Genomic DNA, 23,950 nt, shown 5'->3' with positions numbered 1-23,950 from the left:
CAGGACATGCATAATTAGTCTCTAGAAACAGCGGGCTAAAGAAGTAGTGACAACAGGTGTATCTGGCTTATACTTAAAAATATGTCTTCTGAAAAAATGGCTTAATTACTGTGTTTAATTTTAAAGATATTTTTATGCAGTGTTTTTAAAGATTAATTAGCCCTTATGTTTCTTGGAGAACTTATGTTTCCTGGCTTATTGCTGGTTTATTGCTAACATGCAGGTGTCTTGCTGGTGTACAGCTTTTTCTTCTCTTGCTACTTTTTAATTTCACGGCAGACATTCAAAATTCTTGAGCTAAGTCTGGGAGGCTTTGAGGGTTTTTTTCTTAAGCAATATTAATTTCTTTAATTCTCAAAACTTTAAGCTGCAGAAAGTCTCTTTTTACAGGCAGAATGATGCTCCATGCAGGTGGGTAGATCTTAGGCCTAATTACTTCTGTTAATTGCAAAAATGTGAACTGAAATACCAATGCAATTTTTTCACAACCTTTGCAAATATTGCATGCTCTACAAATTGATAACTCTGCACTACTAACACTTCGATGTAATCTGACATAGGCTGAATGTTTCTTACTGTAAGGCTTTGTGGACAGTAAATCTCAGCTCAGCAAGTGAAGCAGAAGCTTTTAGTGGACCTTGTGCTACACTATTTCATTCTGATCTTAACCTATGTCAAAGGACAGTCTTGCACACTCAGAGTTTATCAAGAGTGACAGATGAGTTTATCAAGAGTGACAGATGAGTACCACCGACCCTCACTTTCAAAGTATATCTGATTTCTGATAATGCAGACTGTATTCATATTCTTAAGCTCCTCAGAGATGTCTTTACATTTACACTGGGGCAAATAACCTTCCTGTAGTAACATGATACACAGCATAGGCTACTGTTTGCTGCCACCTCTCTTCACACCATGCTGATTTTGAGCAACAGTACAGGATGTAATTTTTTTGGTGTATGACCTTTAAACTTAAACATTTTTTTTAAATGCTGACAAATAGTATGATGAATTATGTAATATTTTCTATTGATCTGCTCTGTTTATTTTAGCACACAGCACACCTGTTGATATGCCTAGCAGAGGACAAAATGAGGACAGAGACAGCGGCATTGCTCGGTCAGGTATCTGCTGTCTATCTTGTTTGCCTGCTTTTGTAATTTTTACAATTCTTTGTTGCAGTGATTCACCTGAAATATAGACACCTCATGACCTATAAATGCACAATTGTTTTATCTGCTAGATGGTTTGCCTTCTGCATTTGCCCCAAGGCTTCATGTGAAAATATTTGTAATTATATTCTTTGTTTACAGCCACCATGTTCTGGGTTCTTAACCAGTTTATAATCTAGAGCCTTTACTAGAGCAAATGAAGAGAAGTGGCTTTTTATACTGAATATGAAAATGAAGTCCAGAAGTCGTCCTGTCTGTTGTCATGAGAGTGCAACCAGTCTATGGAGAAAACACTTTTAATGAGAATAAGATACATTTTGGTGTGTTTTAGTAGGGATGATCTCCTACTTTTATAGCAAATGAATGTCCTCAAGCAGCAAGATTTATTTAAAATAAGTGTCTTTCATGTTTCAAGTGAGTTGTGTGAAAAAGATCAGCAAGCAAGAGCAATACTTGTGGGAAATTATTGTTGGAGTATGAAAAGTATTTAACCAGCCCTCTTTGTGATTCATTGTATGTGGGGTTTCTTGCTTTCTTCATAGCATCTCTGAGCAGTCTTCTGGTTACTCCTTTTCCATCTCCAAGCTCTTCATCATCATCTTCTAGCAGCTATCAACGTCGCTGGCTCCGAAGTCAGACAACCAGTTTAGAGAATGGAATTATTCCAAGGTGGTGAGTGTAGCACCTTTCTTCTTACAACAACTGTTTGACAGTAATTTAAGCTAAACAGAGCTTAAGCCTCTTTCCTATAAAAGTACCAACCCTGTTATTAAGTGTTCTCGACTCATTCTATCTTCTGTGTGTGTTACATAAGATTGCCAAAATAAAAAATATAAAGTTTTGGCTGAACGTGAACTTCAAAGCCCAATTTGAAATATAATAATTTTTATTGAATAAATAGGCTGTGTATTAATATAGTGTGAATGTATAGGCTGTGTATGAAACCATATTCTGAAAAATAAATTAAAATTGTTTCTGAAGGAGCAGAGCATCCTGTTGAGATGAAAGGGACTGTAACAGCACTGCTGCCATAATGACTTTATACTATGATGAAGTCTGACTAGTGAGCAGTTAGTGAAATTTTGGAGTAGCCCATGATGACTCTCTTGGCTGGTACAGGATGTTCCTGATGTGACTTCTGCCAAAACAGGAAGAAAAAAAAAAAGCTGTGATCAAAAAGCTTGGCTTCTGTTTTGGAATTTTATTAGCTTTTGTAGCTCAGTGGCATAACAAAGCATGGAATGCACCAGACTTTTCATAGCTAATAAGCAAATTCTTCCCTTGTCATTTGCAAAATAGCAAATGGTTCTTTGTTATCCTCTCTCTGTACTCATCCACCTGTACCCAGAGACAGAATGGAATTAGTGGAGACCTACAAGAAATTCATGCTATTTGGCCTCTCTCCCTTTTCAGTTAAGAGAAGCATAGAAGCTGCCAGTTAAAATATGTAGTCAGTAAAAAATAAAAATTAAACCGCATTTGAAAAGACTTATTTCCCTAGTGTCAGCCAACACTTGCAGCATTTTTTTCTAGATATTCTCATTTTTAACATGAAGAATTGTGCCATGGTACTAATGTAGTGGTTGTTCTTTCTAAATCTCACTTGCAGTTGAGAATAAACTGGTTGCTTAAAGTAAACTGAAGTACTTTTTAGTCTAGTTTCCTAAAGAAAAAAGGCTGAGAGCAGCCCATGTAAAAAAGGTTAAAACATCTAGGGTGAATAAGATAATTTCAGCCCAGTTTAAGAAGTAGACAAATTTCTGCAAAGTGTTCTGAAAGTTACAAATTGTCTAGAGGAAAGTAGCCTCTTTGGGCTGCTTATTTGCTGTCCGGAGCAGAGTTGTTGATTTTTTTCCCCCACTGGAGAACCTATGCTGGGGGAAGATACTGGAAACAGCACATCATTATTTTTACTGTCTAGAATTATTCTTGATATGGGATTCTTTCTAAGCCAAAAAGCCTCTTCAGATACTTTTTTTCTGGTTACTTGTAGAGAAACAGTAGGCTTCTGGTTTAATACTTCAGTGCCACACAGTTTGCACCCCAGGTTGTTACTGCCAAGATTCTGCAGTCTCTGTGACTGATGTTTTAGGCCAATAGCTCAAAGAAATTGAGATGTCTAGTTGGAACTTCGCATAGTCGATTGGCAAGCAAGCTAGATTAGCAGTTTTGTTGAAAAGGCTTCTCTCTCAGACCTAAATTCCTCAATTTCTGTTCCTGGGAAGCAGTACAAAAGCTTGTGATGTTTCTTAGAAGCTGACTGACCATCCTTTCCTGACTTCCTTGGGAATTTCTGTCTCTGTATGCAAGTTCCTGAAGTTCAGATGAGGTTATGTTTTTGTCTTGAACTCTGTTTTCCCGCAAGCTGTTTTTTGTTGGGGTTTAATTGTGTGTTTTATCCTGTGTTCATGGACTCATACCTCTGTGATGAGAATTTTTTGTATATTTAACTTTGTCAAACCAATTAAACTGTAAACCACTTATTTTTAGAATGGACTAAAGAATGAATGCTTAGCCCCGAGTCTTTCCTTTTGTTAATTGCTTCATAGTGTTCTATAAATACTACAGACTCTATTTCAAGATAATTCTGATATGAAAAGACTTCAAACTTTAAATTACCACTCACTGGTATTGCAGTCTTAACTTAAAAGAAACTCTAAAACCAAGCTATTTCCAGATGAGCTGCTGCTCAGAATATGTCTATGGCTTTTTTGTCTTTTTTGTCCTTTTCTCCTGTATTTTCTCAGTAGATTAAAACCCATTATTCAGTTGAAGTTCCTTCCCACAGACATTTTTTCCATGCTGTTTTAATTAATTATGTATACACATTATATATATGGTGTTTTTTCAGTGAAATTGATGACTCTTTAAGCAAGGAAAAAAAAAATTGTAAATCCAGCAGTATCAATATCTAGCGCTGCAAGGCTAGTATTTATAGAACAACAGGGTGAAGGATTTGCCACCCTTTTGTGTAATCATAGTAAAACTTATGCTGGGCTGAGACTCGTGTGTATCATCCAAATCAGTTGCCTGTGCAAAGGAGTAGCTTGGAATTTACACCCTCTGTCTGTGGAACTTGACTCTTGAGTAAGTCTTGAAAAACTCTAAGGATAGAGATTCCACAGCCTTTCTGGACACTGCTGTTCTCTTGGCTGACCATTTTTCCCCCATCTGACATTATCTGCAAACTCACTGCAGATGTGTTTTGATATGCAGGCCAGGCTGATAATCAAAACATTGAGCAGTATTGATCCTAGTAGCAACCCATGTGTAATATTGAGAAGAGGCATAATTTTGAAAGAAGTGTGGCAGCACTATCAAGGAAATAAAGAGAACTTGAGTAATAATGGTTGCAATATTTATTTATTTATTTAATTATTGAATAAAATAGCCACTGGATGGGTGGGTTTTTTTTCTTTCTGGTATTTTTTTTATAGTTTTAAGCAGAAAACAAATCTTTCTAAGCTGAAGTCTATACAATTTTGAGCTGGGCAAACATGTATTTGTAGGCATTAAGTTTGTGTTTTCACAGTAATTACTGGGTGGTGACATTTTGTCTTCAGTTAAAATAGAAAGTTTTATTTTGTATGGTTAAGTGCAGACATCCATCTTGAGATGCCAAAACAATATAGATAGTATAGGTTATATGTTTCCCAACTTCCCTCATGAGCAACAATCCAGATTGGAGAACTTCACAGATATGCAGCTGAGCACCTAAAGAGGAGCTCGAGTGCTGGATGCATTTCACAGTTCCAAAGTTACCTTTAACCTTTTTGGTTATGATTTTGTGTCATGTATCTCTGTTCCCTTTTCTTCATCTCCCAAAGTTAAATCCAGGAGGGAATCTAATAGTTCTGTTTCAGAGGAAAATGTTCACACCAGGCCTCTCTGGAGATTGTCTTCCTTTTTGAACAAGCACAGGACTTATCCATGAAAATGTCAGGCGTCCTCTGTTCAGAAACATGTGACAGCAAAGCCTTATTTAGTTAGTCAAAGGAGTCCTACAAATGAATTACCTTCCACTATATAGAGAGCTATAGGTAGAAGCTGAATTATCTCTCAGTAAACAGGTAACTGTCCTAACAAATGTGTCTTACAGGTCCACTGAAGAAATGTTTAGTATGGCTGATGAAAGCTGCAGCTCCAATCCTGCAATGGTTCGGAGGAAAAAAATTGCCATCAGCATCATCTTTTCTCTGCCTGAAAAAGAAGAAGCACAGAGAAACTTCCAGGATTTCTTTTTCTCTCACTTTCCTCTTTTTGAGTCTCACATGAACAAGCTGAAATATGCAATAGAAAAGGTACAGAATACTAATTTGGCATAATGTGGAAAAATGTCAATCAGAATGAAGTATTCTAGAATCTGATAGATGAAGTGTGGGAGAAGGTGCGTGGTTTCAAACTTGCCTCCCTCCTTACACATGCAGTCTTGAGCTTGAGCCCAGCGTAGGAACTCAGCATTTGCTGAAAGAGGTGCAGTTTCTTTCTGGACAGAATTAGAATGGAGAGTTTTATGCTATGGGTGGTTTTTCTTTCATTCTTGCCTTATTTCACTCTGAGGTTTTCTCGACTCCCTAGAGACTGTGGAAATGATGGTACTCTTACGTTCATGCAGTGTCTAAAAGAGAGACACAAAATATTTGTTGCTGTCTTCTTCCTCACAGAAATGTTCTCTTCTCTCCCCTTGTCCAGTATTAAGGATTGGTCTCCTATGAGGTGGAGGGAGATTGGCATTTGTTGCTGTCCTGAATGGCTGTATAGGACTGGGGCTAGATCTTAGTTATTTTGACATGTTAATGAAGTTTTAAAATATGATGAATGTGAATCCTTTAAGCAGCTGTTTTGTGTCTTTAACTTTTAATCAAGGCCATGATCTCATGTAGAAAAATAGCAGAATCCAGCCAGAGAGTGCAGGTTTATATCAGCCGTGTCATGGATGCCCTGGGAGAATTCAGGTGAGTTGATGGAATTCTGAATTACAAGGAGAGCACTTTTCATGCTCCATGAAAGATATTTGTCACTTCCAGTTATAAGCAGCTGAATGTAAGGTCTTGTATTTTAGACAGTCTTGAAGTTAGTGTGAATGAATTTTCTGCATTGGTTATTGGGTAAATGTTTTCAGAAACTTTAGCAAAACCAGCTCAGCCGTTTTCCAAGTGAGAATGAAAGTATTTCTGTTGCACTCACATGTTCCTGGGATTGTCAGTTAAAGTCTAAACATCACATCAAGAGCTGGCTTCTGCTGATGACTCTGCAGTTGGGTGGATTGATGTACTCATGCAGATAAATGTGTCTACTCCTAGCCATAGATGCTGAACAATGTAACTGGGAAGAAAGTTGCAGTCAAAAGCTCTATTTTCTGTACTTGAGAAAGGAAGGAATGGTGAAAGGCTAAGCAAATCAGCCCAGGAGAGAGAGAAGGCTTTAATGGAATGGAGGTTCTGTAATATCTGGAATCGAATCTGTGCAATGAATACAATGGGTTCTTCTTCCCCTCAAATTTATTTCTGAATGGTTTCTCTGAATGAAATTCACATGGGAATGCAAAAAAGGGAAGCCAAATATGTAACTCATACAAAGACACTAGGTTACTGATAATAGGAATTGAACAGACTAGTGTTCTGAACACTAGTAATTACTGGAAGAGTAAAAACTCTTCCAGTTTGTTTAGTCTCCTAGATCTTAAAAAAAAAAAAGGCAAATAAAAATCTGGACAAGAGAAGAGGACAGGGGCTACTTATATTTATTTGCAGAATTGAAACGTACATGTTAACACTGACTTCTTGGGAATTTTCTTTGAGCAGAGTTACCATCTGGAACCTATATTCTGTTCCAAGGATTGCAGAGCCTGTGTGGCTTAATATGATGTCCAGCACCCTGGAAAAGAATCAGCTATGCCAGCGTTTTCTTAAAGAATTTACGTTTTTGATAGAACAGATCAACAAAAATCAGTAAGTTTCCCCCACTCCCTTTTTCTTAAGAAAAAGTTTATGTGCTTCCCAGTGCATGTGACTATGTTAAAGTACTCAGTGGGGTGTTACTTTGGACGTGCTTTTTTTACTTTTTTTTCCTAGATTCTTTGCTGCTTTGCTGACCGCAGTGTTGACATATCACCTGGCGTGGGTCCCAACAGTGATGCCAGTTGACCATCCTCCCATCAAGGCCTTCTCTGAGAAGCGCACATCCCAGTCTGTGAACATGCTGGCAAAATCCCACCCATATAACCCTCTCTGGGCACAGCTGGGTCAGTATGATTTGGAAAGCTTCCAATTTTTCTGTAACAAGCACCTTTGTGCATCCACTCCTTTTAGATAAGGGCTACTTGTAATCCAGGTCACATTTCCTGCTACCAACAGGTGTCTTCTGCTTGATTAATCAGAGCATTTCGAGGCCTCTTTGCATATCCTGCTTTTTATTCTTGTTCCTTGTTGACATCCTCTGTTGCACTGTCTGGTTAACTTGTTATAGAAGTGTCAAGATGGTGCAAGTGCTGTGAATGGTCTGAGCAGTTTGGGAAAAAACAAGACGAAATAGACTGGATTGAGAGGAGGTGTTACCTGGGCCTTGGAGGCCCTTTGTAGTTGAATTTGGCTACCTCACTTTATCTCTTTCTCACATAACTAGGATAAAGAGCAGGGCAATAGATGAGAAGCCTGGCAACTGGCAGTAGCTCCATTCACTTACTGTTACATGAACGGGCTTGGGGCAAGATTTTTTTTCTATGCTCTGTATCTCAGGCTGGTCTCTGACAAATATTTTATAGCTTGTAAATTCTCTTGATACAAGGGATTAGATAACTGATGTCAAATGAGTAGCTGAGAAGGTAATTCTGTCAGTGGTAAATATTGGAAAATTGCTCCTCTTCTTGGCAGCAGATGAAAATCTGACATCAGATGGCCCTTCATTTTAGCTGATATACTATATTGCTATGTAAAATAACACACGTGCACACTGAAGCAATGATGTGACTTACTTTGTGATGCTGGTGCTGTCTCTTCCTGATTGTCTCAGGCTTCTTATTCTCAGTAACGTCTATGAAAGATTTGCTACTTTGGCCATGTGGTTGTAGTGAATTGTTTCCTGGTTTAAGATGTCATTTAAACATTGTGCAGATGTTAGACTGAAAGGGAAATTAGAAGTGTGTTCATAGTGTTGAGGACAGAGCCAGGCCTGGAGTTGCAAAAACCAGCTGGACTGGAGGCGTAAGCTCAGTAGTAGCTCTTGTGGTCGATCCCAGGAGTCACCACTGGTGACTAGTCCAGAGTCTGTTTCTCTTTTAGTCTTGCCAAGTTCTCAGTGCCTGAAGTCAAAATGCTCTGATTTTGTTTCGTTCTTATAAAGCCCAAAAGGCTGTTACTGTTGTGGTTGCAAAAACTGATTGTGAAAGTGAGATGTTGCCCTCTGCTGGTCCTCTTCTTTAGGAAGAGGGAAGAAAAACAAAAAATCAAGTCTTAGTGCTTAAAAATGGAAATGACAGGATTTTGATGTACCTGTCTTTCCACCTTCAGACCTGTATTTTCATTACATATTACATATCAAGTGCAATTATGTACTGATACAATTGTAAGTCCCTCTGTCATGAAGACATACTGTCTCTTAAACACCAGCTTCAATCTAATGGTATTAGCAAGTATTAGTACTTTTTGAAGATCATGATTTTGACTTGCTGTAGTGTCTTATTAGTATTTATATAAAAGCCAATTGTGCAAATGAACATGAAGCCTGAATCTGATCTCCCTAGGAATTTTGCTAAACTCAAAAGTAAAACAATATATTCCAGTTTCATTTCCATATTACTTGACCTTGCGGCCTGCCAGCCTTTTAGATTAATTGAGGAGTCTGAAGCCCACTTTTGGTTCCTGAGGAATGAATTTGCTGGCTTGTTAGGCTCTGGGGCTGGTTGCAAGGGTGTCCCTAACAGAGTGAAGATGGCACTACTGATGCCACCACGCAGGAACCTCTCCAGTGCATCACTGGCATCGTGGGAAATGGCAGGTCTTAGCAGGGGAGACAGTAAGAGAACCATGGAATTACTGTCTCATTGATCCTTGTTTTGTAGGAATGGAATTGGGAGCCTTATTCCTTTTATGTTCTGTATAATGAGAAGGAGGCTGGACATAAATGTGCTCTTGGGATTTTTTTTGGTTTTTTTTTGCTGTGTTACTGTTGAAACCAGAGGACCCCTTGTCCTTGGAAGAAACCTTTCTGAAGCTCTGTTTAGAACTCTTAATATAGTGTTGCTTCTTGAGGTCTAGTACAAAATCCTGATGGCAAGCTCTGTCCAGAACAAAATGTGAGCAGCCCAGAGGAAAGATTTAGCACCTGAAAGCAGTCTGATAGACAAGCAGGTAGCTGATCAAGCCTCAAGGTAGAGAAGCCTGCTTTCCATGCTTCAGGTAGCTGAAGAAAATTGAGCGTTTGCTGTCTATCTTCCATGTGTTGGTGAAATCAGACATAGATTGAATAACCAAAGACAATTTAGTGAGTATTCTCTGATGGGTGTCATGTGAAGACAACTGGGTTAACTCATCCTAGGAATAGACACTTCTTTGAGTTAGCTGATCTTTTACCAACAGGGCATGTGAACATTGCCTTACTGGCTATCTATGTTTACTTCTCCCAGAACTCTGGAGTAGGAACCCTTTAGCTGATAGATGATTATAAGCAGCTGGAAGATAATTGCCACTCTCCTAAAGAAGTATGTTGAAAGAAGGATATGTACAACCTTAGTTCTGTTTAAAAAGCAGTTATTCAGGATAAATAGCAAATAAGTCATTCTTGAGGGGACTCAGATGATGATGTAGTAGTGCCTACCTTTCATATTGCAGTTGTATTTTGATTTTCTGCTTCTCTACTCCCCCCTGACAAAGTTAAATGCTCACGTGAGTGAGGTTGGCTCACACATGCACAGAACATGCCTTGCTCAGTAAGGTAGTTACATGCCTCTTTTTTCTGAACCTCATTTATTAAGCTAGTATTTTTTACTTTTTTTCTTTTTTCATATCTTAGTCCTGAAAAAGTAATTAAGATTTTGTCTATGTAAAAATGCCTGTGTTTAACAGAAAGGTCACTGTACTAAAACAGAAAAACTTTGATTTGAAAGAAAATTAGTAGAAAAATAGAAAATAGTATAACTGCCTTCTGAGTTTTGCTGGACCTACATTTTTCTTTGTCCCCTCTTATGTCAGTTTCCAGGTGATAATGTCTTGTAACCATTTTATAAATTAAATCTCAGTGGCTCTTAACAGAAAGAAAATGAGTAATAGCAGCTGATTCTTCACTAAACCCTTCTGGACAAAAGCCAGGTGTAAGAAGCATTAGGGGACGTCTTTTGTTGCTCTTTAAGACTTTTATGAATTCGCTGTGAATGAAATTAACTGTCTAATTGTGTCCCTAGTAAATGCCATTTCAAAAAGTGTTGAATTTGAACAGTATAGGTTATATTACAATGCAACATAAACCTGTGAAATTTTTGCTTTCCTGTGTAGGTGATCTCTACGGTGCCATAGGCTCTCCAGTTAGATTGACTCGAACTGTGATTGTTGGAAAACGCAAGGAGCTGGTGCAGCGCTTGCTCTATGTTCTAACTTACTTCATCCGGTGCTCTGAGCTGCAGGAAAATCAGCTGACGTGGAGTGAGAAGGCTGGGGAAGGAGAGCAGGTGCTAAATGGAAGCAAGATCACAACTGCACTAGAAAAAGGAGAGGTAGAGGAATCTGATTATGTGGTTGTCACTGTTAAAAATGACCCTGCTCTTGTGCCTCCAATCCTACCTCCAAAGAATGATGGAAGTAAGAACAACAGTACTGCAGAGTGCGTGCATGAACCAGAAAGCACTCAGGCTGTCCCAGTCTCTTCAAAAGAAAAGAGGGAAGCAGTAGGAAAGGCCAATCAGACCTCTGAAACATCTGTTGACTGTCTAACTGGCAGTTTCTGTAAAGGGGCAGCTGATGGTAGGAAAAGAACTGTCACTGACACAGGAATTGTATCCTACCACTCTGAAGAATCATCTAAATTAGAGGATGTAGTGGATGTAAAGAAGAACAAGAACCAGAATGAGAGAAAAGTGGAAAAGCAGTTTTCTAGTAGGTCATCTGCCCTGCCTTGTCCTGAGAGGTCTGGCCACAGGAGTTCACACTTAGAAAAGGTCACATTTCAGATTGGAAGTTCAGCATCACCAGAGTCAGACTTAGAAACTCATAGAAGAGAAATGGAAGAAAATCTGAAGGCATTAATTAAAAATCCAGAGGTAGTACATTGTGCCTCAAGTTCCACAAATCTGACTGTGGATGTTTCTCAGAATCAAGAAGACAGTTGTGAAGCTGCCTTTATACCTGTCAGTAAACATAATGTTTGTTATGCACAAATCCCACCGTGTGAGGAGAAGGAAAGTATACTTAACCAACATGTGGAAAGTAAAGGAACTGAAGTGAATTTAATTAACTCAATATCTAGTGAACTGCTTTTGCCCACAGATAACGTAGAAACTGTAAAATTGCCAAACATGAAAGAAAATAGAACTTTATTCTCTGGCAATATGGAAAACTATTCTTCTGACTGCGTAGAAGCAGATTCTGGTGTCAAACAGGATTCCCCTAAAGTAGGTGCTAAAGATGTCCCCTATGGGGATTCTGGAAGGAAAACCTCCTTCAGAGTTGAAGGGGACATTCCAAGGAACGAGAGTTCAGACAGTGCTCTTGGAGCTAGTGATGAAGAAGGTGATTGTTGTATCGCTGATGAAGTGCATCATGATAACGTCAGCAAACGGCTTGAAGAATTTGCAGAAGTGGAACTTCCTTTGCCAAGGTAAAGAAGTCTGATTAATTTAGAACTAAATGGAGTCAAAAGCTGTAGCTACTTTGGAGTTGTTTAAAGTTTCAAGTCTGAAATCTTCTGGGAACCCGACTAAGTTCCTTGCAAACAAATCAGTAGCAGACAGTGATGTAGTTAGAATTCCTATAAGTAGATTTGGCATAAAGGAAACAGAGACAGAGCAGGTTTAATAAAGTTTTGTGACAAAAGTGTACTTCAAATGCCTAAAAAAAGATGATCAAACTTTTTTATGTAAACTGAGTGAAACATTTTATATAGACATGTAGATAGAACATCTGAGGACAAGCAAAACTTTGCTTAAAAAGATAACTATTTAGATTTGACATAATTATAATTGAAATACAGATTTGGAATAAACATGGTCATGCTATTTGAAAATTTTTGAGCATTCCAGATGCACATGGAGTTTGATGGTGCTTAAGGTCAGTTTCTAAACTTACCTTAAGCATAAGAATTGAAGAAAACTGAAATTTAGCAAAATTGTAAGCTGCAGAACATGGAGCTCATGCGTCCCACAAACTCCAGTGTACATAAATTTGCTTATTTACAAGTTTGAAGAAATCAATACCCTGTTAAATTTTAGCTTTTAAAATTCTTGTTTCAAGAGCATCAGTAGATGTTAACTGGTGTGAACACTTATGTATACTTGGAGTACAACTGTTGATTAATATTTGCAATAGAAGCAGGCATGACTTTGAATTCATGTAAAATCTGAATGCAGTTTGTCAAGCAAGAATCTTACCTGCATTGTATTTCTGCATTTCAGGTCAAATACCATCAGCAGTCAATGTGTGAAAAACTTTGGAAGATCACTTCTGGGTGGTTATTGTCATACATATATACCTGATCTAGTGCTGCATGGAATAAATAATGATGAAAAACTCAAGCAGTGTCTGCTAGCAGATCTACTTCATGCAATGCATGTGAGTTAAAGTGCTGAGTCAGAGTAGGAGTTGTGATAGTACTGAAATCTACAGAAGCAGGCTATTTCAGTAGGTTGCTTTTTTACTTACCTGTTCTGAACAGCCACACCTGGCATGTTTTCCTCTGAAAGACATAAGCCCTTCATTTATTATATGCAACACCTGTTCATGCAAGAATCATGTGCTTTCCTTTATTACATTTAAGGCTTCACTTCAAAGATTAACACAAGGAAGATTGTTTGGAACTTCAAGTTACAAACAAGGAAAAAAACCCTTGAGCTGCTTCTCTTTTCCATCACAATAACAGACAAAATTGCCTGTATTTCAGAAAAACTATGTGCAAGTTGAAACATCTTATTTTGCCACTTAGTCACACATGTTGCAGGTGAGGTAAAGTCATGTTGAGGCCTGTATGATGCTAGTCTGTAGCAGAAACGATTGACTACAGAAGGTAATTGTATATAGATAAAAACTTTGCTATGTTCTTTCTCCACTGTAAGTACTCCTAAATTATAAAATTTTAACTAAGCTTTCACTGGAATAACTGTGTGACCTCAGTATGCAATTTAAAATGCTTATCTAGTAATTGTCAGCAGCTTCTCTCTGTAGCAAGAATCATTCTGCTGGCACGACTGCATGTACTATCCAGAGCAGTGATGTGTGTGTCTATAATTCTTTAAGCAACATCAGATTGGTCTGGTGTGATAGTGTGGCTCTTTGGTGGATGACAAATGGACCATGAGCCTGCACAGCTCTTGCTGCCGTGGGAGCCAATGCGCTCCTGGGGTGCATAGCAAGAGCATTCTAGCAGGTCAAGGGAGGTGAACCTGCCCCTCTACTCAGCTCTAGTGAGGCTACATCTGGAGTGCTGTGTCCAGTCTGGGCTCCACAGGTCAAGAAAGATGAGGAGCTACTGGAGAGAGTCCAGTGGAGAGCCCCAGAGATCATTAGGGATCATCTCTCTTCTCAGAGGAGGCTAGACTGAGAGGGGATCTCATTGGTGCATATTAATATCCTGAAGGCAGGTGTCAAGAGAGTGGCGCTCAGCAACAGGACAAGGTGCAGTGGCCATAAACTAAAATACAAGAAGTTCCACCTCAGCTTCTGAGGAAGAACTTCTTTATGTTGGGGGTGGCAGAGCACTGGAACCAGCTGCTCAGGGAGGTTGCAGAGTCTCCCTCTCTAGAGACATTCAAAACCCGCCTGGACTTGTTCTGGTGTCACCTGCTCTAGGGGATGCTGCCTTGGTGAGGGGCTGGATTAGAAGATCTCCAGAGATCCCCTCCAATCCTGACTATCCTGTTGTACCCTGCTTGATTGTGCGTAGTAAAATCCTGCATATATCTCTGAAACATTGAATGTACTTTCACCATCACTGGATCAGTGTAATTATTATGCTCTTCATTTTGAAAGAAACTAATCTCTTCAGGGTAGGGGGAATACATGATGAAAATAAAATGGAGTAGTGACTTTCAGGCAGTAATGAAAATGTCTCAAATTGGCAGATGCAGTGCTGCTGAATGTAAATCTTGTCACTGAAGTTGGTATTCCTTGTCATTTTTTGAGATGCTTTTGGTTCCCTAATGGACAAAACCATGCATTGAATCACTTTCTTATTTGCTATTGCAGTGTGACTAAAAGTAGAACCTCCAAATGAACTGTGAAAATGTATATGAAAGTATCACATAATTATATTTTGTTTCTGTTGCAGCATCCAGTGCTAGATGAGCCAATAGCAGAAGCTGTCTGCATTATTGCAGACACAGATAAATGGAATGTACAAGTAGCTACAAGCCAGAGGAAGATGATGGACAGTGTGAAGTTAGGCAAGGATGTTCTGGTTTCAAGTCAAGTATCCAGTCTGTTGCAGTCTATTTTACAGCTTTACAAACTCAATGTCCCAGCTGACTTCGTAAGTATTTCTTTATTGAAGACTGAAGCTAATGGAAATTGTTCAGCTCAGATAGCAAACATAGAGTTCTGTACACTGTGTTGCAATATCAATGAACTAATGCCTGATATAATGCAGAGCTGTTACAACATGTTGAAAAGAATCCATACTACAGTCCAGTAATGGATACCAAATCCTGGTTCTGGCAAACAACTTCCTATTCTTGGTGTTTCTATTCAACCCCTGTAGTAGATGCCTCTTCTCTCTCCCCTCCAATTAACTGTGCTTCTGTTTGTTTACTTGACCCTTCTGCTTTATACATATTTTAGCAAGTGCTGTCTTGGGTAGCTTTGCAGATGGCTCCACAGGATTGATGGGATGAGACACCTGGGAATGGGTGGGTTGCAGCAGGGAATGTTACTTTGTCATGTTGCATGCTCCCTATCCCACAGCATCCTTTCCTGTCCTCACTGGTAGTGGAGTTCATCAGAGCAAATCAGTAATGCTGGTTTTGCTGACTACAACAAAATTACCCACAAGTCTGACTGCAATAACTGTAACTAAATGTTTAGCACATCATTATTGGTGAGGGGAGATGGAGTGTTTTTTCAGTAGTCACCCCTTTTCTAATAAACAGAATTGATTTGTCCTTCAGCAGATGGCTATGAGAAATTCTGTAGGAATCCTGTGTAATGACTGTGTCAGCAGATGGAAGAGGAAGATAGAGCTAAACACTAATAGCTCTAAATAGTGTTGGTTGGCACTGTTTTGGGTTAAATTGGTGGTATTGATTACACTAAGTTCTTCAAGTCAAATGCTAGGCAAAATATGTGGGTACATTTTTGAGTGTTTTCTCTGGATTCTTCTGGGCATTGAAAAATATGCAACTGTGGTTGAAATTGTATCTTAACACTAGCACAGTCACCCCTTAAATCCTGGCATTTTTAAACTGAGTAGTTGATTTTGCAACTGAAGTGTTCTTTCCCGTGTTTCCTTAGGATTTGTATATGCAGTTTCTATATGGTTTGGGTGGTTTGGGAGGTGTCTGGAGGCAGAATGATTTTCAGGGATTTTTATTTCCTTTTTCTTACAAAAAGGAACTGAAGTAACAGTACTAGTTGTTTGTAAATTTTTCATCATTTGTGTTAGAACTACTTTGATCCTTCTGTCAGGGAATTTTGCAGCTCTGCTAAAACAATATCAATGCATGGAAGCTAAGTGTTCCTAAATTCTAGGAGAAGTGTGACATTTTCATAGTAGCATTTCTATTAATTTAAATTTGAATAGAAACATACTTATTGATGTACTCAAATCGATCAGAGATGACCACAATGCAGCATGTTTGAAGTTTCCTTTAGGAGTGCACATCTCTTTACATGCAGTTACTGTTCAGGTGAATAAGTATTTTGAGGGTTTTGTGGTACCAACAAAAAACAACCCAACTTGAGACCGGATGAAGGGCAAGTAGTGATATCTTTGTTGTACCACTTCAGACTGATAGTTGTGCTGCAGACAGCTTTGCAGAATGCCCTGGTGAGAGGAAAGTGCTGATTGCAACTGCTGCATTTCAGCAATATAGCAAAAGTTTTACCTGCACCTTTAAGCTCATTTTAAGCTACTCTTCTATTTTTAAAAGGTTCTTGACTTTTTTCCATTTGGTCAATGAGAAAAACTGCAGAGGAAGCTAATATAAAAAAAGAAAGAAGAAAATACTTGTGGACATTGAACAAGATGGGTTAATGTACCGAGTACAATTGCAGGCAGAAATGTCTTTCGATTCTTTGCTGGTATTCAGAAGGAACAGATCATATGATGTAAACAGAAATAAAAAGAATGTGGGATTCTTTTAAAATGTGGGATTCTTCCTTACTTGCTCCCTCATAACTTAAAAAAACAAAACAAAAAAAAAACAACAAAAAAAAAACCATAATCCTTAACACAAATACTGGATTTGAAACAGATTGAACTGCTGCTTTGTGGATCAGCTGCATGCCCCCCACCCCCAAACCACTGAGAAAGTGCTCATAGGCTTTTTGCATGAGGGTTACCTGCCATGGAAAAGATAAGAGTGCTTGCTTCCCTTTTGGCCAGAATCAGAAGTGTTATGATTGTAATGACTTGAGTGAAAATTTGCTTGAAGCAAATTGATCAAACTATTGTCAAAAACCTTCTGCCTTTCCTCCACTGGTGACAGTGATTTTACTCTACTACCATGTAGCATGTTTTTTAAAATGCCTCTTTATTTTCCATTATTAAGACTCAATATTAGCTCATTGAAAGAATAATTAAACATCTTCATCTTGCTCCAGATGATCAGAAAAATACATATTAGGCTACCTAGAAGCCTGAGTCTTTTTTTTCCTCATTAGTTTTTTAATTAACAAAACTTGTCTCACCAGATCTCACTTCTAATACTTAGGGTTTTCGTTCAGCTCCAGCACATGGGATGATGGCCTGAAGCTATTTGCTGCTACTGTTTCTAATTGCTGTCTGTGCCTGCTGGATGATTATATGTTTGATAATGTGAAGTTCTGTATGTGCTTCCTGCTTTCATCTCCTGATTTCAGAGAGCTGACCTAATTTAACTTTTTTGAAGTGGCCATCCCTGTGAAAAGAAGGAATATATCAAATTGAATGTACCTTTGTCCTACAACAAAATACCTGATAAGACTTCCTACCTACTCAGCTTGTGGAGACATGCTACCTGCTGACCTTGTCTTGCCAGAATAACCCCTCTCTCTCCTTGAAGCCAAGGTTCATCTGCTCTCTTGTAGTTGGTAGATGAGAAATTGCCATGAATCACATGAGTGTATTTAAAAATAATATGCATTTCTAGCATTCCATTGCTGGAAGAAAAGTGGAATGATTAAACTGATGTTTCAACTTGAACTATTACCTTTTGGCAATCAGCATCAAATGTTTAAGCAATATTAAACTGGAAGTACTTAGGAATTATGAAAACAAATGCCTAAAATGGATTTGTAACTTAGTTTCTACAGCAAAGCAGTCAGCAAAAGAGTTGTAATTCTGTGACCAATCTTCCTGGTATCTTCCACATCTCAAGTCTTAGTTTCTTGAGTGGCACTAGAGCCTTAGAGCTGGAATGATCATTTTAGAAACTGTTGTCTAAACCAAGTCTTTCAGAAAAATAATACTGAACTTATAACAAAGACACCTTGATCCAAGAAATCTGCCTTAATTCTTAGTAAGATATCTGGAGTGATTTTGAACCCCATTAAAACTGTTTAAGTTGGCAGCAATGCAGTGACTTCAGTGGAAATAGAGGTGCAGTTTATGCAATAAACTTGCTGCCCAAGAGAGCTGGAATGCCCCAGTTCTATGAGGGGTTTCCTCTTTGTGGGGTAGTGTAACTTTGTGATGTTTATAGCACAATTGTAATAAATCAAATTGCCTCTTCTAGATTTTGGAGTGCAGGCTTAGTTTATCTTCTAAGATAGAAGGTAAAGTGATGTGCTTACATTTCTGTAATATTTGCATGTGATTGCAAAAGCTGTTCTGAGGTTTGTGGTCTGTGTTTACAGTGCATAATGCATCTTGAGGATAGACTGCAAGAGATGTATCTCAAAAGCAAAATGCTTTCAGAATATCTGCGAGGACACACAAGAGTGCATGTAAAAGAACTAGGAATTGTGTTGGGGTAAGTATTGCAGGTATCAGTCTTAAGCATCAGCAAAATCCGGGGCAGTTATTTTTCCTTTTCATCTGAGTGTTGACAGCTTGTTCTCACAAGGATTTGCTTCATATTTAACACTCCTCTTTCATGTGCCTAATAAGTTGCAAAAATGGGTTCTACTGAGCTATCTCAACATGAGGAGGAGACATTTATACAGCAACAACAAAATACTTGTCATTTTTAAATCTTCAGAATTAAGAGAGTTTGGTTTTTGGAAGTTATCCAAGCATTCATACACACTCTCTTCTGTTGTGATCTCTTGAATGAGAATTTTATCCCAACAAATACTTCAGAATTTTTGGAATGAAAAGGGTGCATTTGTACTTAAGGGACAACAGGGTCTCAAAAATCAGGTGTAGAAAAATAAACAGGTGTCCTCATCAGCAGCTGTCTTCTAATAATAGTACTTGATTGGCATATAACCTTTAGGGATCTGTCTGCTGACAGCAGAAAAAGGGGAAGAAGTAAATACACTTTCTCAAGATGTTTTTTTAGCGCTGTAGGTTAAATTTAATTTCTTTTTCCAGACTGTTCAAGATTTCATACTCAGAAATGTAGCTGTAAATAGTGAAACCATGAAATAAGCACTTTTCTCCATGTGTGTGTACGTGTTATTTATATATAAATATGTATGTACATCCTGGGCTCTGAGCAGCTTCACATTTGGAAATAGTTGGAAACTGACCATTGCACTTTAGAGACATTCCTTGAAGTCTTATTGGATAATAATTAATAATTTCAGCTTTTGGTCTTTTTTGGTAAGAAAGTGGTACTATTTAGCAAACTGGGTTATATTCAAAACCTGAAATGCATAATCTTCCATGAGCTGATACTTAGTACTTTGTTAAACTGGGCTTATTGGTGCCTGCTCACTTGTAAGACTACAAGCTGAGGTTTATGGTTTAGCAAATACATAAAAGATCTTTTCTTTAAACCACAAACGATTATATAGCACAGAATGTAATACTGCTTGCTATCTTTTCATTTAAGTGCTAACGTACTTCTTGGTTTTAAACATTATTTACCTACCTTTACTGGTAGTACATGATTAATGACAGTAAATAATAATTAAACAATTAACTTAGTAATAGCAAGACACAGTTTCTTTAAAGTGGATGAAAAGTATCATCTTGTATTTCTCTTGTGAAAGTGACTGAATATTATTTTAAAATCTGTCTCTTTTTTTTTTAATTTCTAGGATTGAATCCAATGACTTGCCTTTGTTGGCTGCTATAGCAAGTACTCATTCCCCATATGTTGCTCAAATACTCTTATAAATTAAATTCTCAGGATAGTCATTCCCTTAAAGTACAATTATGAAAATGGGAATGTTGAATGAAGAACAGAGGTGCCAAACACTGGTAAAGAGGAGCACTGATGAAAGCAGGTGATGACTGTACATTCTGCCACCTTCTGATTCTGATTTCAACCGGATGTTTTATCAGAGGACTTCAGTTTACATAACACAAAAGGCATTCAGGTTTTTCTTACAATCTCACTTCTGACTTAAATCAAGAGACTGCATCCTTGCATTTTATTTTTATTCAAAGGACAAAAGTTAACACTATGTGGCAGACTGGGTGCTGCCATCCAAAACGCTGCTCAAAACCATGAAGTACCAGTTAAAAGAACAAGTGGGTTAGAATGGATTGCGTAATACTATGCTTGTGAGTGTGGTGTGGTGTATGTTTCTTTGCTGGGGAGGAGGAGGAGTAGCTGTTAACTCTGTATATAGCATTCCTATACAAAAGTGTATTCGGTGGGACATGATTTTCTTGCAGAACATACGTGTGGTTTTGTATAGTAGAAGTGATGGGCTCAGAACAAGGAACTTGGATTCAGCAGCCAGATGTCATGTGGGAATGGAGGTGTGTGTGAGGTTGATGTGACTTTTCCTTTTAAGGACAAGAGGTTGAGAGCTTGGCTGCTTCTGTTTTAATGACAAGGCATGCAAATGGGGCCCATGGCTACAAGTGGAATGGAATGGACTTCTGAGAGAGGGATTTTATGGGAAAGCCTTATGGAACTTCTGCTACAAGTTTACATTTGTTGCTGATGCAACTTCAGTAGCTGTTGATTTGCTGTATGACTGTGGTCCTGGGAACTAAACTTGTCTTGGTGTCATCAAGTATTGCTGTCTCCAATGAATTTGAAAAACTTCTGAACGATGCCAGTGCTGTGAGCATGTGTCCATGTGCACATACACCAAACAATTGGCACAAACTGAAGACAATCGTATTGGGGAAATACAAGACATCAAACAACCCCCACCAAACCTTTAGTCAAAAGTATTACTTTTTTCAGCTATGAGTTGTCACTCTGAGTAGGAATAAAAGAGGAACGTTATTTGAAGTAAATTGAAATGTGGGGGCAAACTTCAATATTTGATATTACTCTGAATGTTTGCAATTGCCCTTTTTGATTCTACAGAAATCTTGAACTATCATCCAGGTGCCTTTCCTTACTAGGTTAACTACTCTGACACCAGAAACTACTTCTCCACTAGTTGATACTGGCCTTTGGTGTTTCTAGAAAGCAAAATAAAATTTTGTACTTCACTGTTTTCACGTGGTTGATTAAAATGAATGTAAAAAATACATTTTTTGCATAAAGCACTGTTAAGCTGGATATGAAACTATGGACCAGACTGAGGAGAGAACAAAGGATCAAAACATTCTTAAATGGAAAATTCAGTGTTGGACCATTCAGTTGTGAGCCACTGTGAATACAGTGTCTGAAATTGTCATCTTGCAAGCAAATTTCTGGCAACACAATTGCTTGAAAATAGTAAATTCTAATAAGAAACTCCTGGTCACCAGTTGTGAGTTCTCCTTGTTGGTGGTTACAGATTTTTAACACTGAAGGGACACACTTTTATTAAAAGTGGTTTTATTTCCTACTACTTTGATGTTTGGACTTTTCTACAGTAAACTTTCAATGATTTGAAATAATGAAATGTGCTTATTGTGAATTGTTTAAATGTGATGGGGTCTTGATTAACCTTGTGTTACTTTTTGAGGGAAATAGGTAGACTGGCCTACTGTGAAAAGAGGTTGTTTCCACGTGGAGGGATACTTAATATTCTGATACAACACTTCTAAAGCTGTTCTTTCTATGCTGGTTTTCCGACCTAACATTCCAAATGTTTATTTTATTGCATTTTCATATTTCTCCCTAGTATTCTGCCTAAAAAGGCTAAAATCTTTCTATGGTTCAGGTTTTTTCTTCCTGCTTTATGGCTAAGCAAACTTTTCATATCTTTGGTCTGTGAATCCTATCTGCTGGAAAGTAAATTTACCTCTGCATATGGCTTTTAGCAGATACCACTTTCTATTTCACAAGGTTAAAACAAGGAACGAACCATAAAGCAAGTCACGTATTCCTAAACTACCCTCTTGATGGAGAATGTGTGTGTGCATGTGTAAGACTATGAAACTGCTTCTCTGAGTGTATATAGAAATCCTCATGTACTTTCTCTATTTCATGTCACTCTTAAATAGTAGCTGACATCATTAAAAGTCAGTCCAGTTCTTTTAAAGTGGGGTTTTTATCTGAACAGACTCTGACAGTTCTTCAAAGAAATATATGCTAACTTAAAGATGTGCTTTTGTTGTCACAGGGTTTACTAAAGAGGACAGAGATCTGCAGACATTCAGTGATTTCAAGATTAATACCATAATCAATAATAGACCTGATTTTACTACATCAACTGTTTAAAAAAAAAAAAATCTGCCTTTGGGCAAGACATCAGTTAACTTTGTGGTGGCATGTGAGCTGATGGTCAAAAGCACTTGAATTTTCTTCAGCCCAGGCTAAAACTTTATAGTTCTTGCTGCTTTCTCTAACATTTTGCTGCTCTTCAGAAATTACACATTGAACTATTTTATTCTCACAGTTTTAGTTTTGGGGAAAAGAAAATTCAAAATGAAAGCTCTTTATTACCTTTAAAAGGCTGTAGACTAATGAAAGCTAACTACATATTTCCCCTCCACCAAATGTACTACCTCAATTGACAGGATTCCACTTTCTAGGGCTTTTTTTTTGACTCGAAGTCTTTAACTTGTTTTTGGTAGCATCTTGATGTTTATGTAAATTGGTGTGGCATGACAGGGCAGTAAGTATTTACAGATGTGTTTAGACATTTTTAGGGCATGTTTCTGTTTTTATTTTAATAGGATGAAAAGTGATATGAATGTACAGCTGTGTTGAAAATTGATAATGTAGCTTAATTTTCAAATATTCCAAAGTTGTTTTTATCAGTATTATGTAGGTTTTTTGTAAACTTAAATACATACTTTCTTGGTTAGGTGGGAGTGCACAGTCTTCCCAAAATCCCACATAAATGCAGTTTACACACTGAAATTTAAAGAATGTATGCTGTTTTCAGGCAAGACTAAACATAGGGGAGAAATGAACTGCTAAATTGTGGAATTTAATTGAAATTAATTCTTTAACCACAAACAATACCAAGATTTGAAAATTTAAATTAAGTAGGTACTCTATGAACTAATCTATACAACTTGCTTTTACTCCCAAAAAACTAACAGACGCTGATCCCGTAATTCACATTTCTGATGGCATCTTCCAGAATTTTAGATTGATTTTCCCCAGTCCATATTATAAGCATCTTTACTTTTAAAGTCAAAACCTCTTTTCAGATGCATCAAACTCTTGTATATAAGGTTTATGCAAAATGATCCCTTACCCTTCAAGGATAACTTCTACTTCAATTAAAAGGACCCAAATAAAAATCAAGTCTGAACTACTGAATTTAGTCTAGACATATTCCTTTTTTTTCTTTTTTTTTTTTTTTTTTTGGGGGGAGGGGGGGTTGGAGGTCAAATGAGGTAATTTGACATATTTGACATACATGGCAAGTTTTCCATAGTAGAAAAATGTGTGTTGCTATTGCATGTTTGGAGAACATAGGCTTTTTTAGGAATGACTGAACACCAATGTCAAACTACATGTTTTTTTCTTATAGTTGTTTATGTACACTATCATTTTGGTCCATTTCTTTGCGGCATTTGGTGCAATAAACTTTCTGAAATCAACATAACTGGTATTTGGTATCTTCCTTTTTAAAGTTTCTGAAATAGCTGTTGTTGCAGCTGAGGTCTAACAGCACATGGACTATTAGAAAACCCAGCAGCAAAGTAAGTAACTGTTACAAGAAGTGTCTAACAGGAAGGCTGCACAAAATTTGGAACTTGGTTGGTCATCCTTGGAAGTTTTACTCCACTTACATGTAAACAGGAGCTCTTATAGTACGAAAAATATGGGCAAAAAATAGTGGAAAATGACGACAGTGACTATTGGAATTGGTGGTGCAGAGGTTCCACACACCTGTGTGGCTGGTACTTAGTTCTTTCCATAAGCATTTGAGCTACCTGAAAAATGTGTTGCTTTTAGATAATAAATTCAATTTTTAAAATTG

The 23,950-nt window shown here is 37.8% G+C and overlaps 1 protein-coding gene across 6 annotated transcripts in view; it reads left to right on the top strand.

Annotated features, from left to right (window-relative positions):
• The window catches only part of FNIP2 (folliculin interacting protein 2), a 50,541-nt gene extending 27,289 nt beyond the window's left edge, over positions 1-23,252 (top strand). For 5 of the 6 annotated variants that reach the window (XM_068187190.1, XM_068187187.1, XM_068187188.1 and 2 more), the window contains 11 exons: positions 1,053-1,124; positions 1,715-1,844; positions 5,272-5,473; positions 6,039-6,127; positions 6,977-7,123; positions 7,247-7,416; positions 10,661-11,978; positions 12,772-12,928; positions 14,640-14,840; positions 18,362-18,477; positions 19,712-23,252. In XM_068187190.1, the coding sequence (XP_068043291.1) occupies positions 1,053-1,124; positions 1,715-1,844; positions 5,272-5,473; positions 6,039-6,127; positions 6,977-7,123; positions 7,247-7,416; positions 10,661-11,978; positions 12,772-12,928; positions 14,640-14,840; positions 18,362-18,477; positions 19,712-19,790 (2,681 nt within the window). In that variant the 3' untranslated portion in view covers positions 19,791-23,252. The remainder of the gene's footprint in view (positions 1-1,052; positions 1,125-1,714; positions 1,845-5,271; positions 5,474-6,038; positions 6,128-6,976; positions 7,124-7,246; positions 7,417-10,660; positions 11,979-12,771; positions 12,929-14,639; positions 14,841-18,361; positions 18,478-19,711) is intronic. The other variant, XM_068187186.1, reaches the window with a different exon arrangement.
• Positions 23,253-23,950: the final 698 nt, after the last annotated feature.

The sequence above is a fragment of the Anomalospiza imberbis genome, chromosome 4 (genome assembly GCF_031753505.1).
Source record: "Anomalospiza imberbis isolate Cuckoo-Finch-1a 21T00152 chromosome 4, ASM3175350v1, whole genome shotgun sequence".
NCBI lineage: Eukaryota > Metazoa > Chordata > Aves > Passeriformes > Viduidae > Anomalospiza > Anomalospiza imberbis.
This window is presented reverse-complemented; position numbering and strand designations above follow the sequence as displayed.